The sequence below is a fragment of the Falco punctatus genome, assembly GCF_963210335.1.
Source record: "Falco punctatus genome assembly, chromosome: 2".
In the NCBI taxonomy this organism is placed as follows: Eukaryota; Metazoa; Chordata; class Aves; order Falconiformes; family Falconidae; genus Falco; species Falco punctatus.
Genome location: NC_137581.1, coordinates 8287980 through 8308577, shown reverse-complemented (window position 1 = coordinate 8308577; position 20598 = coordinate 8287980). Strand labels below are relative to the sequence as shown.

Here is a 20598-nt window from a genome sequence, read left to right as displayed (position 1 = left end):
TCTTATTTGAAAAACTGTTCTGTATTTTTAACAAGACACCCAACGTTTACTTTAAATGCACCGGAGTACGTCTCCTAGATTTGTAAAATCTCATTGATTTCTTGAGCAACAATACAGGACAAGGGAGATGATTATTCCAGTATGCTTATTCATTTATACTTTGTCTCCTGTAAGCACTTGTATCTCTTCTCTCATCCAGGAGGTGCATTATTTACATGCTAATAATCAAAACAAATCCTGAAAACTGCACCTCTGTTCCACCTGCTATAATCAGCACAGGCAACCTCATACTAGAAAGGTTGCTTTGCATCCTGCCTTTAAAAACTATTGGTTCCATATTGAAACCACTTTCCTATAAACTATTCCTTACAGTATTCGGTGGCTTCATTTACCATGAATGTTCCACTTTTCAGTTGGTAAACAAAGCCAGACGAGATGGAAATGGTAATAGGCAACTACATTGCACTGTCAGGAGACAGAAAGTATTCAAAGGCTAAGAGAATACCTAAAAATAGCAGTGCCTCTAAGCCATGTTTCAAAGTATCAATACACACTCCGTTAGTAGGAAGCATCCAAAATCACTTTATATAAGACACTTTCAAACCACAAATCTGTCCTGTTCAAAATAAAAAATCTTACCCTTAGTCATGGTTCAAATGTTGTTTATTCATGTATAAATATTTATATATATTTGACATACTCAGTCACGTTGATAAATTTGTTTAAAATTTCCATCAAAACACTCTTGATCAAGTAAGTTGAAATCCCCATTTCTAAGCAGCTCAGCAGAAGAGATGACTGGTAGCGGTTAAAATACAATTTAGTCTAAATGTCAACTGCAGAGACAATAACTATCCTACACCACTAACATTATAGCTTCATGCGATAGTACAGGAGGATTTCCAAATAACAGGTTTTAGCTTTTCATCCAATATTTTTCCTATTTTGGATATTCACTGTGCAAATTGTTCACCAAAACTATTTCAAGATACGCAAACCAGTATTTCCCAGTTCAAGCGTTATAGTTTTCTTGTTTTTCAACCATGTAAATAAACCATTAGGGAAGTTACTAATTAGATTGCACTAACAATGACATCAAAAACCTGTGAAGTTCATGCTTTTATACACATAATAAAATCCGTTCAACTCATGTACAGAAGAATACATAGCTTAAATATCTTTATTTTTTTTTCTCTTGCTACTAGTTCTTTTTGCTGTATGTGAAGTACACAGAAGACATTCCCCCCCCCCCCCCCCAAATTGTTTTTAAGTATGAATCCATCACCTAGATCAAAAAAAACTATTAAGACATTTAAGTGTCTATTCTACGCAGCTCAATTATCACATATTCCACAGGGTGGAAAGGAATAAATGCCATTGAATGCAATTCCCCCTGTATTTCTTTAACCCTCCCATATCTCGTTTCTCCTTCATAGGAGTAATAATTATATTACTTTAGTGACTACACATACACAGTCAGTCACACAGCCAGTGTACAGGCCACAAATCTGTGCTAGGGATGCCTTGCAGGTAAAGCAACTATTTATAAAGTGCATCTCACAAGCAATATGGGTCACCTAAACACAGGACTTTACTGATGGAAACCCAGTTCCTAAAAGAGAACAATGACTTTATTTTGACCTCAAATTACCTATAAACATACTTAGCAGCATGGACTTCACAAAAATGTTAGAACAAATCAAGCTTTAAAATAATGAAATATTTAGGGTTGAGTTGCTTACTTATTTTTGCTCAGCAGTGTTAATAGGCTAACAGTCCCAGTTTCCCATGTGGAAAGAAATATGACTCAATTTAAGTTGATTAGTAATAATTACAAACCAGATAGTCTTCTATCTCCTGAACAGCAGGAGGCCTGCTGTTTTTTGTAGTATCAATTTTCAGATTTCCTGTGCTCTTATGATTCATACACAATATATGCAAGTTGTCTGCATGGCCAGCACAGATTCTGCAATTTATCTAAAAATCAATTAAGGCAGATTGGTTTCCAAATTTGAATAGGAGTTTAAACCTACAAGGATACTTCCTGAATTATGGAGTCCAGTAGACAAAGTCAGAGACATCATAAAATAATATATTTCCTTAAATCTCAATTTAGCAAATTCTTTTTTTTTCTTTTCACCCTTTTTTTTCACCCTTTTTTTTTTTTTTGGTAATTCAATCAACATTTTAATTGATAGACTTGTTCTCAAACCTCAGTTCTATTTCAAATGTCAATTTATTAATGAGTTGGTTTGAGGAAAGGACAGGGGACTTTATTATGACACACATTCATGATAAAGAAATCCAAAATGAGGGTGTTTAGGCACTGAGGCAGGTTCCCCACAAATTGTACAATCTCCACACTTGGTGATAATCACAGCTTCACTTGAAGATCCCTAGCAACCTGGTCCAACTTGAAATTAGCCCTGTTTTGAGCAAGAAGGTTGAATGATGAGGGCTTCATTTATAGCATTAGCTTCCAGGTGACAGCCCATAAGCCATATGCACTTTTCCTGCAGCAATTTCACTATTCAGTCTTGTTTTCAATGAATAATTACTACAGCTGTCCTACACATTTTAAATAAAACATCAAAAACTTAGATCTTAGATCTCGATAAGAAAGAAAAAAATGAGACTTGTGAGAAAAACATTACAGGCTTTGCTTAGAAGTGGTTTATTTCACATATCTAGCTTTTTATTTTCTGACTGCACCATAGTAGGTTTGTAACAGAAACCAGAATACAACAAAATGACATCTTTCCTCTGTGGAAACTTTTGATTCTTACTTTTATTACAAGAAAGAAAATCTTTGAAATAGGATGTGACAGCAGCTGATGACAAGTTATTACCCATTCCTACAAAATACTTCAAACAGTTCTACATTTCTATGGGAGGGGAGAAACAAACCTAACATTTTCTGTAAACTACACCAGTCGGTGCAATACAACCTGTGTTTCAGTGTCAAATATAAGCTTTTCTAATATCGTAAAGATGCAAGAATATTAACTGTGGTTGTGAATTATTCATATTTTACCCAATTATTTTTGTTAAAATGGAGTCAGCTAAGTACTCAGAGCTATGCTTCCACGATTCACACATTAATATACACAGATATACACCAGCACAGCATTATTATTCCTATCATTACTTCTCCATCCTTAGTTTGTGACACTGCTTTGTCAAAAAGAACTCATGCATACGTTAAGAAAATAAAGTAAGACTTGACTGGGTATTTCCATGATTAGTGAGAACCATTTTACAGCTAACACACGTAAATATTAACACTTGTCAAGTAAGATGAAGAAATTTTATTTGAAATATCTCTGTGACAGATATTCTTGTCTCCTTGAAAACAAAACCTTTCAGTCTAAGTATCTAGGGAGGATCAGCACTAATTTGAAACTATTTATTTTATCTCACAGACCTAAACACTGTGGTATGCATCTACATAAAAACCACATTAACAACTATTTGTATATGGGTAGTACAGTGCCTGGCTTAGTGGTATGTGAGAGCTCTACAGGCAGCTTCAACAGAGAATCATCTTACCCTTCCACAGAAATGGTCCGCTGCAAGCTCACTGTGGGTGGACGCGTTGCAGTGCTGTGCTGGGAATGACTGTATGACCAAGGAAGAATAAAGAAAAGCATTTGTTAAAGAAATAGAAGTTTCTCTTGTTCTTATTGTCTCTAGCAATTATAGCTAATGCCAAAACAGAAATAACAACCAGATTGTTTTACACGTGTCTAAAGCATATTGACTTCAGTGATGCTCATCTCTTCAAAAAAGAGCTCAGTCCTACAATCTCGCTTGTTTAAAATAGGTTTCATTCCTCATTAAAAGCAGACAATGAAGAGAGTAATTCCCTTTAACTTTCTTATTCTTTTTTAAAATATATGTATACACACACAGTTCAGTCACTTAAAATAACTCAGATGCTAGTTGTTCTGCCAAGTATACTAAGCATAAAATGCAAAGTTAATTTCAGAGCAGAAGGTAAAACAGTAAATGATAACATTATCAATCTAATTCTCAGTGTTTCTCAGGCAGAATGCTCAGTAAAAGAGGACATGCACTGCTTATAATTGCATCATAATGTAACTTCAAATTTTACAAATTTCAACCAACAGTCACTATTTCTATCAGACTTTACGTAGCTTGAGTTTTTCCACATGAAATTTTATCAATCTAAGACACAACATTTAGAAAATAAACATGATTTTTTTTCTAAGCAAAACAGACTCTGAAAGAAAAATGTTTTTGATTGAAAATCTTCAGATCTATTGGCTTCTCATATGTTATGTTGTCACGACTACGGAATGTCAAAAATAGTTATTATGTTACATAAACCCTATAAATTACACAGCATACATTAACTTCAGTATTGTAATATTGTATAATAGTATTGTACCACTACTATTCATGCAAATATAAATGGATAGCAACACATCATCAAAGGCAGTTCTGTGATAATAAATTATATTCCTTATCCAAGACAAATTGTTTAAAAGAAAACAAACAAACAAACAAACAACTGGGTGTATCTTCTCTTTAGTTTAAATGGCTACATCACATACTGAGGCTCAGTATTAATAATGCAAAGTACACATTAAAAATAAATCTTTTGGTCATTTTGATTTCACTTATTGTAGAATGTTGCAGATTTTGCAAATATCGTCTTGCTTTCAAGCTTTGTATAAAACTCGAGCTGCTTGTTCAGAAGCACACTTTACTTTCATTAAAAGCTAAGATGTTTGACATTAGTGAGCAACACATCCGTTTTATGTGCATTTTACCCTGTAGCATAGCCAATACTGTTTGTTTGACAGAAAAGATGGGATTTCTTCTGCAGCACATAGAGTTGTCACACATGATATCATGCCACAAGACAAACAAAAGACCTTTTGGTATTTCCTGTTGTGACCATTGTGCTCTCGTTTCATGTTAGTTTTCATCCTTAGTCTGAGTATTTCAGAAGTTCTGTGGGAAAGTATATTCCTTTTCTAAGTAGAACTACAGAGTTTTTTATCTGCTTTATAGCAAAACATAGGATGTACAGGAGTATCATGAGTCTCTAGCACCATGGTGTAAACAGAATAGTGATTTCGACAAATATTGCAGACTATTTAATGGATATTGGTTAAAATTTCACATTAAGTTTGCATCTTGCAAATAACGTAGCATGCATATTTTGAAACTATACATTTTTTAGTGTTTATGCATTTCTTAAAAAACTAAAGTTTAGATTGTGGCTTGTCTTCTGTCCTTCTCCCTCTACAGAGCTGGAAGGGAACATACATCCTTATGTTCCTGTACTGGCTTCCCACACAAAATTAATAACAAAGGGAAGAGCCTCTCCCCTGAATTTTCCCCCCATATACATAAGACAGAAGTGGCACAGCAGAGCCACAACTCCTTCATCTTTTCACTGTGCAGCTTGACTCTCAGAAATTTTATTACTTGAAGTTGCATCAAGAGATGCAAGAATACAGCTGGTACAAGGAACAGGAACCCGCAGAGAGGAGGGACGATGATGTATGTCACGAGCTTCTAAGTCACACTGTATGTCAAGGTCTGTTTCTCAGAGAAGGATGGCAAAGCCATGCCTGGGCTATACTGCCGGAGACTTTATACAATGGAGACTTTAAACAAGCAGCTCATATTCTTGCAACAGATGCTACATATTTTGGGGGGGGAAAAAACCTCTTAATGAGGCATAGCAGGGCAGCAACTGAAGGTTTCATGCAGGGATTGGGTTTCATAAATGCTGGGTAGTGTTTTGTTTTTCAAAGGAAAATTCAAATATCATAGGAAAGGGAAGCTGAGCAGCCACAGCAGATTTGGCCCTTTGCCTTAAAACATTTAAGCCACTTCTCCCTGTTTCAAGATCTCCTCCTTACTAGGGCCGTGGCATACTGTTATGGCCAGAGCCACAATACCTGTGTCCAAGTACAGCTAGCCAAACTGGCTTCAATTCCAAAAGTTTTGTTTCCCTTTCCCAAAAAATTTCAGCATTGCCCTATTTTTACTACAGCAAACTTAATTATATAACCCTGACCAGCCTTAAAATGGGCAAAATTATGAGACCGTTAAAGGTAGGGCTTCCAGATGCTAAGTACTAAAACCTAATCATTTCCTTTTTTTCTACAGAATTATTAACTGGACACCATCACGAAACCATATTTAATAGTAAGCTCTTGGGATGTGACTAAGTTTGGATGTTGCAAATCAAAAAATGGGCCACACTCACCGAAGTAATTTATAGAACGGTGAATTATTGCTCCTACACTGGAATATTCAAAATGAGGAAAGGGGCCAGTCTGATCACTGTAACAGACTCTCAGTCTCCACAGTGATGCTGCATTTTACTCGTGAATTCAACTACCTTTGACGATTGATACTTAAACCAGGCTATTTTGTGCAAAACCTGAAAGTAATAATCTCACTGTTTCTAAACATTGTATATAATGGATAAAGCAGGACTAATAATTTTGTGGCCATACTATTCATAATGGCATTTACAGATTAGCAAAAACTCCTAAGCCTCTATAAAAGATCCCTGTTTGACATTGTATACTTTTCTTTAACATGGAACAGATTACCCTTCTGAACATAGACCTACCTAGATCTAGAGCTGGTATTGGCTTCACTCTCATAAATTTATTACTGGATTTCATTATTCATGTATGCGTAAAAAATGGGACATTGTTTGATATATGCAAATTATTGTTCTTTAAAACATATGATCCCTATTTGGAAAGGTTGGTAAAAATGCTGTTTATGAACTTTCTAAGAAAATCATTGTTGAAATGCAAAATTGAACCGAGAACAAACAGCAGTTCCAGAAGTGATTAGCAGCACCAGGTGCCTTGCTTTTGGGTGTCCAGTCTAGAACACTTCCAAAACCCTACTTTGCCAAAAGAGGATATTCACCCCTTTCAGAAAATCCTGTGTCTAGCAAACATCTCAGCAGAAGGGCAAGGTGCCCAGCACACACGAACCACTCTCCTCAGCCACTAGAGAAATTGTGCTGTGCCACCAAATCTGCTGTAGTTACCCTCACACAGTACTGTTATGGCTGGGGCAAGAAGTAGCAAATTAAGCAAAGGATTATCCAGACATGCTGGACAAAGACGATTCAGAGGGAAGTGTGGATCCTTGGGAAAACAAAACACATTCCAATGATGGAGTGAAAAAAAAAAGACTAGGGTGGCAATATTATTTTCTATTATATCAGATGCTCTAGTAAGTGATGTAATCCCATAACAATTATGAATCACAGCCACAATTTCAATTCAGTATTCCCCTGAAATTACCAAACCGCTCAAGCACTAGATGTCATCGGTATCCCTCACTGGAATGACTCCTTCCTTAGGCAAAGCTGCAAAAAGAGCCTTATACCTCACTCCTTGCAAGTGAGGGGCTCAGCTATTGGCAATATTCCACTCATTAGAAATGCTTTTCTAATCCTAGTTACGTGTGACATAGAGTTCAAATGAGTCCTTGGATTTTTCATTAAAATAATTCATAAATGGTGATATGAAAACTCTTTTGTGCATAATCATAAAAAACAAATCTGATGCTCAATACAAGCTTATGTCTTCTAAGGTATTGTCATGAATAGTGACACACAAAAATCAAAAATGCAGCTTAATCACTGCTTTACACAAGTGACTATCCAGTTCGAGACACAAATAACAGTTTGATACCATTCCTTACTGATTTATTTAAAAGATAAAGCTGCTGGTGGCTTCTGTCAAAGACACACTCATACATGTGTCATGTCTTTTGTAGCACAAAGGAAAGTAACACTTCTGAGTTACTGCCACCAACATTTTCAATGATGAATACCTAAAGATAGACACTTACATCCCGATTGAGACATGAAGGTAAGTATCATGTCCTTACACTCACAGATGTAAGCATTCAAAGTTCAACATTTAGGCTTATAAAAATGCTACTGTTTCTCTGAAATGATACAGAATGAATGTCTAGGTAGTTTTAATAATACAAAGTAATCACACTTCAATATACTACTCAGTACTACAGCCCCACAAAATGGATCTTTCCTGAAGAAATGACTCACATCCTGTCAAATACCAGTTTTAACTTCTATTTCATTTTAGTTCATTGAGACAAAGGGAATACAGTGTTCTTGTAAGACAATTCATATGAGTGACGGAACAGAGAATGAGATTATAATTGGATAATAAAGGGTAAAACAGGGAACAAAGAATCCAACCTCTTTTTTTTTTTAATGTTTAAGTTGTTTTTTGTTTTAAACCTATTTCTTAGGCAAGGCCTGCCATTTCATGACTTTGTTAAATACTAAAAATAGAGCAGCCTGGTGTCAACATATTGATTTAAATATTTATTATGAAAATAAGAATATCAATAAGTATTATAGTATCAAGAAGGCAAGTAAAAGAATTCTCCTTAGATTTGATTCTGTTCTAGCCCAAGGATGCTCTGAAAGCACTCCTGCCGTGTGGGTGACACTGCAGCTGGAGGCAGTATTATAAACCCCTCTTTCCCTGCAGGGACCACATGAACTACCACCTTCCCTTCACAAATGATGCTTTCACCAGTACACAATATCCCAGTGAAATCCCTACCTGGGATGACACAATCACAATAGATAAATATTTATTGTGTTTCAACTTCTATAATGCAATCTGACAACCATAAATATGGACAAACTGCCACAAAGGGATCAGACTGCACGACACTCAAATCAAAGTTCATCCCAAAGCCTGCCTACTGCATTGAGGGGGGAAAAAGATGGTTGTTACAATCCAAAATTTTTCTTGGTCTCTTTTGCTTGTATAAAAACAATACACATTGCTTTTACACACAGAAAAGTCATTAGTTTTCTTCTTCCAACCTACCTCCTATCAACAAAGAACAGTTGTTCATTATTTGATATAGCCCTGATTTAGGAAACCTTTTGTTTTCATGTATCTTTGTTTTGACAAGTCAAAAGTGACAGATAAAACTCATTATTTGCTTCCTAAATCAATTGACCTGCATCTTCTCATAAGGAAGCAGTGACGCAGCTAGTGGCACAGGCTAGACAGAGACCTCCCTGAAAACTGGCTTTGGAGCAGCATTCTTGAGGTCCCAATTCTGAAATTGCCATGCAGAAGAAAAGTATACAAATCACATTTGTCTATCAATATGTTCTGTGCAGAAAAAAACCACAAACAATCCCCCAAACTAGGGCTCTGAGTTATTCTTCATTATTCACAACACTGAAAGAACAAAGATGGATCAACACAATATAGAAGGTCCACTGGAGAACAGCGAAGGGAACGCTGACGCTTTGGTTTTATGATGTATTCTCAGCATGTTGTTTCTTATGTCAAGGATGGAAGGTAGCAGTGCAGTTGTTTATAAAGCTTCTAAGCCTTTGCTTTGATGGATATAAGAGTTTAAGAAGACAACATGCTTTAACTCTATTAATGTGGAGTTTTAATTCAGCTCAGTGAAGTGAAACCAGTTTTTCCTGATGCTGCCAATGGCTAAACTTCTAACTTAAATGAGTTTTTGCTCTCCTGTGGGATTAATTAGAAGACAAGAGAGTGCTTTTTTGCTATTAATTTTCTCCCTGCTACAAACAGCTTGATAATATCCAGTACTAACAGTTACTGACCCATATTAGAAGTGTCAAACTAACCACAGTCTCCCATCAGAGGTAAGTAGGAAACTTCAGAGAACAGGACATTCAACTGTGCTACTTTCAGATCACCCTTAGGCACCAAAGCCAAACATGAGATGTAACCAGTTTTCATGCACAGGCATATGCAATGAGGATTTTTGGAGTGACTTAGGAACAATAACTCATTTTTTAAAATGGCATCTGCACATATATTCTACAAATAGCATCGCTAGGCTAAACACCGACCCAGTGGAAAACAGTAAAGAAACAAAATGAAGGATTAGGCTGTCACTCTGCCTACAAATATGTAAAATAAGGACAACACTACCTCTCTGTTCAGGTTCTCTGGAATAATTTCCCTTGCACAAGTAAAGTCAACAAAGTTGCTGACCTCTCCTTCCCTCCTTCTCTTCCTTTACTTCCTTCCTTTCCTTCTTTCACTTCCTTCCTTCCTTCTTTCTTTCTCCAAACAGTATCCACAAAGAAGTGGTTATCCACATTTTGCAACTTGAAGTATTTGTAATTGCAGCCCTAAACTAGCATCATATAGGAATAAGGAAGCAATAAGGAAGAATGCAAGGTGAAACTGTGACTCAGAGGAACGCTTCAGCTCCTGGAATAAAGCTAATTATCCACCTTTGTTAGCAGTGAGCCTAAATCAGCACCTATCTTCAAAGTGGTAAAATATCCCCTGACTTCAGATCTGCTTTCTTTACATCTGAGATAATTGCAGGAGATAACAATAAGCTTTAAAATAGAAAAAGTATGCTTATCTGTTATTTTAGTTTGAAATATAATATTTAAAACAGCTGAAGAAGTTTGGAATGCATGGGGAGAACTGAGAATAGTTAGGAATGCTGTTTAAAGGAGTACATCATAGAGGATATACTATCGGTGAAGTTTCACATGTACTCTGATGTCCCCATGTAGGGTAAGTACAGACTTACACAGTACTGCGAAGAGCACAGCATTGAGGAAGTTAGGCATACCAAGTTAAAAATGTACAAAAAAATTACTGTTACAAATCTATACAAAATTAAGTGGAACAAATTATAGCAAACATGAGACCTGTTTTAATGACTCAGACATGATCCCTTGCTCTTTTGGGAGGTTATTCTCTTCTATATGTCAGTTAGGTACTGATTTCTGTTATAACATACTTTTTTTTTTTTTTTTTTTCTCCCTTTCATCCCATCCTTCTAATTCATTATGTTCCTTTGTTATATCTTCTCCCCATACTTTGGAAGGGGTGTTTTTTCCCCTTCTAAATCCCTTCTCCTCACAGCGCTGTCCCCGTAGCTGCAAGGCTTGACCTCGGCCAGCCTTCTCTTATACCCTGTGCAATTCATTGGAACGGTGATGCTCGGAAAACACTAATGCCAGAAGAGAATTAGGAGCGATAGCAAGCAGTAAATGAGGTATGGCATTCAAGTGTACCAGCATGGCAAAAAACCTTAGTGATGTCAAATTACATAAGGATCATGTCAGAGCAGGGAGGAGGGTGACAGCTGCTTTCTCCATGAGGAACTAAAAACTCCGCATCGTATTTATGAGGCACTGGTACCAGGGTACCACAAGGTGTAGGTAACTGGGAAGCCATGCGGTGCATCAGGAAATTTTCTGTTGTTCCTAAGCAAATGCTCCCTATTTAAATTCATGAAAGTAGCACTACGTCCTCTGCCACAGCTGTAATTGGAGCAAACTCAGCTGCTGTGTTCATGACCATTTCCATCTAATTTTGCTTAAGCAACTGAGAAGGTAAGATTTCCTTTCTTCTACCATTATCCTTTCTTTTTTTCTACATACCTACACGTTTTCCACTTCTCGCAAATCTTTTGACATGTGAACCTCAGTCTTCAGCTGGTGTAATTGTCAAACTAACTTCATCAGGGAGTACTCGAACTCCAGATGGAGCTTTTTAATTCCTCATATTCATTACAGTAATATTAATAATAACAATAACAACAACAACAATAATAATAATACAACTGACAGGCTAGTAGGATGACTTGAGATTTACTTTTTTTACCAATTACAGAGTGTATTGGAATGCCATGGAGATGAGGGGCCCTGGATGGAGCCAGCTGGGCCTGAGGGGCTGCAGCCCACGGAGGGTCCCCATGCTGGGACACTGCTGTCCCCCAACACCACTGTCCCCTGACATCTTTGTCCCCCAACACAACTTCTGATGTACTTCTAGAGCTGCGCCATGCTTCTGCAATGAAATGTATTTATCGCACAGAAAGCTCGTTAGGTTTCTGTGCAAGTAACAACAGCAATATCTGCACCAAAATCCCTTTCCAGTTTAGTCAGCTGTTGAAAGACGTTAGCAAGGACTTGGAAAATGGGTCCACTTATAAGAAACCTTGCATGGCAAAACTTGGATAAAAATCAAAGAGTATCTCAGCAGCTTTAGGAAAACTCATACAGTTACAACAAGGAGAATCACGTAAGAACTGCAGTCCAAAAATACAAAATTGCACATCATACAACATCATACAAATATTTACCAGTTTGCACATCATACAACATCATACAAGTATTTACCAGTTTCATGGGGCGGGGGAGGGGTGGGTGGGTAGGGGGAGAAATTAGTAGGGAAGTTTTCCATTAAGGAAATTGCTCTTATTGTCTAAAGAAAAAGCTTGCCTACTTTGTAGTCAATGAATACAGCATAAATTCTGAAATAATGTAAACTACTAGTAAATTGTTCGTAACAATGCTAACAGCTAGTAAGACCTTGAATTTCAGAAAGAGTTAATACCAGAATTTTTAGATGAACTGGTTTATTGTTGTGGATAGAACTGGATGAACTGGACTGTTTTTGTGGAAATTCAATTTCATAACGTACTTGACAGGAGGATCAGAAAACAACTGGTTAAACAGACACTAGAAAAATCTGGAAAGGCCTCACATTTTCATGTACTTTTCCACCACAGCCCAGAGAAGTTCATTTAAAGTTATGAATACCACTTGTATGACTGTTGAGAGTTCCCTTCAGGAATCAGAGACCTAATTCCAATTCAGGATTCAAAAAAAGGAAGCCTAATGTGATTTTAACACAGAACTCTGTCAGAGCAATCTTGTCATTAATGAAATGGACACAGATTATGTCTTAATGGTTATACTGATCTTGCAATACTGCACTTAATGCCTGGAACAGCTTAGCTTTGCTTTCTCTTCTCAAGGGAGGGTTGACTTTCTTTGTACTGAAGATGATACTTGAAAAATAATTCATAGAACTTTTATACTGCATCTGTTTCTTTTTTAAAGAGTAGGGAAATCATAGATAAATAAGCCTAATGACAGAGCTCATATCACTGCAACCCATTAAACTAATTTGCAAAGTTTCTATCCATCTCCATCGAAAGAGAAACAAGCACATAAAATTCTTTTCATGGTAGAGTCATCGCACTGAATTTTACTCATTCAAGATAAAGCATATGGATAATAATAATTAATTAAAGTGATTTAAAACAGCAATGAAAAACTGTCTGATGCCAAACCATACCATGCCATTAACAAACATTTCTATATCTCATGACATGCTGTGTCATTATATTTGCATAATAAAAACGTTCCTATAGAAATTTAAGTTTTAATACTGTTTCTTCATAAGACCAAGTTCATTTTCTTTGTACTTATTAGCTCTCCTGTGTGCACTGCAATGAATTACAGCAACCGTCAAGGTGAAAAGGCCAGAAAAGGAGTGTATTCAGCTCCCACAGTTCTTGTTCATTAAAACAAAAAGAATGCTCGCAACAGAAAGAACATTAATGTACGATTACCATCTAAAATCTATCAGAACAGCACACTTTATATTTCAGTTATTCCTGATACAATGTTTACTGCACCTGTGTGATACCTTCTGATAATGTTATCCCTCCTATCTGGATATACATTATCTCTGTGCAAGCTAGGAATATGGGTTGAATATCTGTCTTGTTTAACAGACCAGAGGTGAGAATGTAATCCCTACATAAGCTGCTATTTAGTGCCACTTTCTATGTCATTCAAACCAGCCCAGCATGCATGTGTGCATGTGCAGCTATACCAAACACAAAAACCAGAAATCCTCCAGAAATACACAGAGAGAAAAGCAAAAGTAGAAATAACATAATGCACAGAAATAAATGGCATCCCGACACAATGCATACAAACAGCAGTGAGTGGTAATTTGAAAATGCAGAAGTACAAAAAAGGTATTGTCAAAATGAAAGATGAATAGTGAAGAGATCCAATAGCTTAAACTCTTGTTTCTAAACTAATCTATAGGAATCAAGATTCTTGGATCTTTTTAATTTGATAGAAGTTGGAGTTACTCTGCATTTCATGGGGAGCATTCAACATTTTACACTATGAGGTCTAAGAATGAAGTACACGCTAGAAGTAGATATAATTTTTTTTAAAAAAAATCTCTTTTCTCATGCTGGGGTTACTCACAGTGGGAGTGTCAGGCACAAGCATCTCCCATAGTAGATCACTGTAATATTGTCCAAGCATATTACTAACTAATTTTGCCTGTCTTTGATTACAGGCCATAAATTGGATTAGATGAATGATGGGTTAGATAGATTATTTATATGTTCCATTATGCCAATCCTTATATCCCTAAATCGACATTAACCCCACCATTTATTTAAAGATGCTTGCTAAGTTCAGTCTTTGAAGAGAAATTTATCTATTTAGAACAGAACTGTGAAAGGAATTTATGAAGAATTTTACTCTAAGCCTGTGACAGTCATTAAGGCAAATTGTTTAGTTACAAAATCAATAGATAAATCATTTGAGTAAAACATTAGAAACTGGTTTTAGAATATGTGCGAAATTAGCAAGCATGCATACACGACTAAGCTGATAGTCAATTTGTGATCCTTCTAGGAAGTGATTTAATGTCATTAAGATACTTAATAGTATAAATCCTGGACAACAGCCCGAGTTTTCTTCACTAAACTTTTCAAATATTTCTTGCAGGTTAGTGGTCATTTCTTACAATTACAATCTTCGCATCAGTCAGCCAGCAAACCCAAGGTTCTTGGGTTATTTCAAGGTTAATTTAGTGTGAAAGGTGAAGATGCTGTCATGTTTCTTCTACTTTCAGCTTTCACTTATTAGATAAAGAGCTTTATCTAGAACTACATCTCTCTTTGCTGCTTCCAACTAATGTCTCTTTGCAAGTACCTTTGTACTTTGGTTCCCAAATGTTTTGGCCAGAACCAATTGCACTGGGTACACTGACAAAAAAACACTGTTGTTTAAGAGAAAACACATGAATAACTGACAGACAGGGAAGCACAAAAAAACATTAATCAATGAATAAAAATGGTCACAGTTGGATTTACACCAGCAACTTATCCAATCTTAACAAGGGCTAAACCCAGAATTCCATTGTCATTTAACACCACTGTAGAAAAAAAAAATAGCCACACAAGGAAGCTATTTTTGGAGATGGGTATCTTTTGTCCATATTTATCCTGTGCACATGAACTGAGCTAGCATTGCAGGTTTTTGCTTCAGTTCTCCCTGTTTTATTTTTGAGGATGGAATAGCTCTGCGGAAAACCTATGAACACACTGCAATCAATGAAACACTTCACATATGAAATATGGATTACTCAGATGATGCAAAAAAACTGATGGAGGATAAGCCCATGCATTGGATGGTCATCCACATCTTCAAATCTTGCATTTGCAAGATTGGCAGGAAATTCCATGGCAATAGGCTCTTGTGTTTAGAATTCCTTTGATATACTATTTTATTCCAAGTTATGCCTCTCTTCCAACTTATCATGGGTATCTACTATCATATAAAATACCTGTTTAAATAATCGTATTTTTAATCAGTGGAATTCTCCAAATACAGTTGGGAAAATACATTAAGAAACCCAAAGAAGGTTCTTCCACTCATCAGTTACTTCTGGATATAAAATGCTCATTTTTGTACCCAAGTTAAGCGTAACGGTTTGCTGTTTTTTTCTCCTGGCCCAAAGATAGGTCTGGAGACATTCCACACCTTTGAGGCATTTAAATGCATTTAAATTTGCATCTTATTATTAAAACTATGATAGCTACTGTAGCTACAGAATCCTTTTATATACCAATCAGACGTTGCTGCATAACAGTCCCAAACACCAACTCTTCCCTTCCAATACAAATGCACAATATATAAAAGAGTATCAGAAAATATTAATGATTTCAATTTATGTATTTCACAGATGGCAATCCAGACCCATTAAATATTCTTACAGTAAATGTTACATTGTGTAAACCTCTGACTAAGAATAGAGGTAAAACAGAAGAAAACACAATTTCTTCTCACACCACAGCTCATCTTGCTCTCTATTTAGAGACTGGTTTAAGCCTTGAGAGACCTATTTTAATTGACTTTGCTTTATAAAGTCCCTTGATAATACTGCCAAATTCCTGCATATTAGTTAGTCAGCTTGAGAATCAACATTCCAAGTCAAATGGTGGCTTCCACTTTTTGACAGCAATTTATTTTACAAGTCAATTGAAGCTATCTCAAAACCTCAAGAAGATAATTACACTGATTAAAATTCCTATATATGATACTAAAATTTAAATTTGCACAACTGTATTCATGATTTATGTGTTTTGTTTGTTGCTCCTTCTGGCAAGTGAGTCTGAAACTTCTAGCCTCACTGTGGATTTCCTTTAGGACCTTAGTAAAGCCATTAACTCTCTCTGTTTGACTGCTCCCTGTCTAAAAAAAACACAGATAAATGAGATGTCCAGACTCTTACAGTAATGGCAGCAATATTAAGGTAGACAAGACTAAAACTAATTTGTGCTATTCACCATTTCTGTGGGCAAACTGAAGAAAACCTGTCATTTCCTAAATTGCATCAATGTTGAATTTCTGTTAGTTGACACTAATTAAGCTGATTTTTTTTTATATTGTGGAAAATTTAAACATGAAAACATGAAACGTTGCCTGGACAAAATTATATAAATCTGATGTGAAAAAAACACAGCATATTCTATCCTACTGGAAAGCTATTTTACATTAACTGTTATAAAAATCCTCTCTCTTATCATAGTGTTGATTACTAAGAACTACAATTTTATAGAGCAGCATGGTTTTTTAAGGTTTACTCCTCAGCAATAGTCCATGCTGCTTGTTTTATTTAAGTCAACAGCAAATAGATATACCATTCCAATCATTTGAGAATTTATTTCCCATGTGATGTTATTCCTTATGAAGGATGTTCAGTAGTACACTCAAATAGACTGTGGCTTTTTGAGAAACAGTCTTTCAGATGCTACAAAGCATGATGTCATGGGATTTGGAAGTTAGCCTTGACATTAAAGTATGAATCTGCTTATAGTATTATGTTGCCATGTTTATTCTTGGATTATCCAAGCTCCAACAAAGTCAGTGTAATTCTCCTTCTGACTTCACGGAGATATGATCTGCTTTTGTTATTGTACTGATCTTCCTCTGCAGACACCTGCTGCTTAATGCCATTTTTGTCAAAACAGGAGTCTACCTTTCCTGTCATTAATTCAAAGCGCTATGGTATTGCACAAGATTGCATGAGAAAAAAATAGGAAAGGCAAGGAAAAGAAATAGGCTGATCACTATTCCAGTATTCTGATCATTGCCACTATGGTTTGGATCTTGAATTTTTCGTTACAAAGCACAAACTTCCAGTACCCTAGCTGAAAGACCCAGTTCTGTAATCTGCGGCATACCAACACAAATGCTAATTGCTGAATGATGACTACCAGAGGTATCTGGGAAACCAGGCAAAATACATTAGGGAAAATACGCTAAAATTTCCATCAGGAGTAAATTTCCCTCTTTGCATACTTCCTTTTCTAACTGCTGTGCACATACCAACCAGGAGAACTTTCAATCATTTGAGCCTCAAGATTGTAGATGGCATCTGTGATTTCAGTGACACTCACGAATTCATTGCCTACTTTAGACGTCTTCATACAAGACTTTTTTACACTTTCACTGAAGTAGTATAATATATAAAATGGTTGTAAAGTATTGCTATGAAAATTTAACAACCTTCACTCATACTGCTGAATCTGAAATGTCAAAAGCAAATTTGTTTCTGCATGGTGTAACGACAGTATTATGTGAGCTTGTATCCTAACCAAACCTGTATGACTTCTGCTTCCAGCCAAGCCTGTACAGCCACATTCTTGCCACAGATACTACATAAGTCCTCCTACCTGCAACTTTTAGTCACTGTACCCTGAATGGGCTAACAGTTCTGATTATAGTTTATGCTATCTTCATTAGATCAGCAGCTGAACTGTCTATACATATTGCTGATTATTCCCAAGTCAACTATTAATCAAGGCAGGCATTTACTGGAAGCAGGTTAGACTGCTTCATCAGCTAACCTAACTTGTCTAGAACCAGCTCAGAAGTATCTGAATGGTCTTGCACTGCATTCTGCAGATGCATTCTACTACCACTGAGTACTAGCAAGTGACATTTAGCTTCCCCACTGTGTACTCCCGCATCTGGGCTTCAGCACATTTCAGGTGTGCACGCTAATGCTATGTCTCTCAAAACAGGGTAATTTACTATGATGGTCTCAGCCTGCTTTTTAGGAAAGCTCTTCTTAAGGATACAGTCATTGCTATTCAGAATTCAGATGTTAGAAAGCAGTGTAATCAAATCACGAGTAATTTGTGACGTGCAAGAACATATACAAGTGTATATATATATATATATATATACACACTGTAGTTAATTCTTTCCCCTGCCCCCACTTCATCAATGTAGTGATTTCAACAGCATAAAAGCAAGAACTATAATGATTCTCCAAAGATACTGTAAGCAACTCCAATTAGCTGTGGAATGATGCATTTTCTACGTGGACTTTGGAAATACTCTAGAAAAAGAAACTAACTGCATCTCTCTGGGGTTTGTAATGTTTCTGTTCCAGTGTTTCCTTAACAACATTGAAATTTTAATTGAAAGTCAAACTAAATCCTTCTCTCCTTCCCTCTGTCTGCTACAAAAGAAGTATTTTACTGTCTTGTCACTTCCACTGACCTTGCTTTTTATGCAGTAACAGTTGCAGTTTTATGCACTACAAGCATTATTCAAAAAAAAATCAGATAAGCTAGCTTCTTCCAGTGCTATTCTTTAAAAATGAAATAAAAACCTTTTAAAGAATAAATTGTTTAATATCCCAAAACATTTAAAAATGCTACATGCAAATTTACAATGACAACTTAGCTAAATTTAGGTTCAACCCAAAAAGGTCAGTTGCATAACTAGACTTCCACAAAATTCAGGGATGTTTAGAGCTTGTAACCCTTTCTGAATACCTAATGTGTGGGCTTTTTTCTTTTCTTTCTTAGCAAAACAGTAAAAGTGTCTCCCAGTGACTTCATATTTATTGATAAGCAGCTCATAATAACTATGGCCTATGATGAACTCCTATGTCAATTTGTCCTACTACTGCAAATTGACACTGAATACCACTGCATACATACTTATGTTTTATCAATGGCAGTTTTTTCTTTCTTGTCTTTGTCAATGTTTCCTATCAAAAACAGAAGTTCAGGGTTTTGCATTTCTCTTGTATTAGTGAATAAAAATTAAGTATCCCTCTTTATGCCCTCCCTTTCCTGCATTCCTCCCCCTCATCCCCCCGGTACTACTTCTCAAATCAATCCAGTATAAATGCTCTGACGCTTAAGAAACTATGGTGAAGCACAGTAACTCTATAACTCGCATTGTCAACATTTTAACTTTAAATCTTCCCCCTTCACTTTTTCAGTTACAAAACAAAGTGCCAGTATTTCCAAGCTCCAACGGATTTTGGTTCAGATCCCAAGGTAGTAGCAGGAAAGGCACCCTCTCTTGTGGGGATATTGATAATCAGCAATTCCAGAAGAGCTTTCATTTGTTGCTTTGTGGGTTTTTTAAAATCACATTTTGGGAAAATTTTGGATGCAAGGTGAGCTCTACAGCTTTAGAGCTGCACACCAGAACATGTCTGAACAGCTCCCTGTAATGAATCAATATTCTTAAGCATTTCTGTCTTTCTGTATAGTCAGGCTTTCTAATTTCCTACAGACAAACACACTTTTAAAACACTGAACTAACTCATGATAATATTATAGAGTTTATGCAAATTCACCAAAGAAACTATGGAGTGGGAAGAGAAACTGACTGCCATTAGGCACAACCCCAGTCCGCTGGGATAACATAAATTATCCTTCCAACTCCTCATGTGTATCCTGAACTGAAGTGAAAGCTCTAAGAGAAATTTTAAAGATTTGAAGTCATATTTAGATCTCACTGCAGGTTACACCATTGGAAGTTAAGTCTACAAGAAAAGAAAAGGGAACCAAACAAACCATTTTTAAGTAATCACCAGACAATTTTGGTGGCCAAGCACATAGCACCTCCAGCCACTCAAAACACAGTAATCACTTTAAAATATCCTTCATGAAGGACTGAGCTACTATATCTCACACCAAATAGGGAATTGAGAAAATACCAAGACAAATCAACTGGAGTGAAATTGCTTTCATTAGGAATTTGAAGGGGGCAGGTAAAGAGATCTAACTAATCTAAATCTACTCAGACTACTTTCTGCCTGAGAGGTGAAGAGATGGAAAATTCAATATACAAACTGAGATACAGAGTGAAAGTGCCATGGTTTGCAAAGCAACCATGTGCCAAAGTATGGAATTTAAGCAGATATTCTTGTATATATACCTCTGGCCTGTATTTCTTTAGTAGTTCATATTTCACTTTCAAATGTAATTTAGGTACTTCCAAATCTGTATTTTATTGGAAGTCAGTTGGACTTTGACTGATGAGATTATCTGAAAGCTCATCTTGCATTTTACAACAGCCAATTTTCTCACTAGGCTAGTGAATCAGTATTTTTTAAAAACGTTATTCCATGTCTTCTGTGTCTCTTATGTATTACA

The 20598-nt window shown here is 36.2% G+C and overlaps 1 protein-coding gene and 1 long non-coding RNA gene across 26 annotated transcripts in view; one reads left to right on the top strand and one right to left on the bottom strand.

Moving 5' to 3' along the window:
- Positions 1–20598, bottom strand: part of DLG2 (discs large MAGUK scaffold protein 2) — a 1068724-nt gene that overhangs the window by 269716 nt on the left and 778410 nt on the right. For all 25 annotated transcript variants that reach the window (XM_080375907.1, XM_080375911.1, XM_080375888.1 and 22 more), the window contains one exon: positions 3550–3618. In XM_080375907.1, coding sequence (XP_080232033.1) covers positions 3550–3618 — 69 coding nt within the window. The remainder of the gene's footprint in view (positions 1–3549; positions 3619–20598) is intronic.
- LOC308059077 overlaps positions 1–20598 on the top strand; it is a 450864-nt gene that overhangs the window by 103911 nt on the left and 326355 nt on the right. The gene's annotated exons all lie outside the window — the stretch shown is intronic.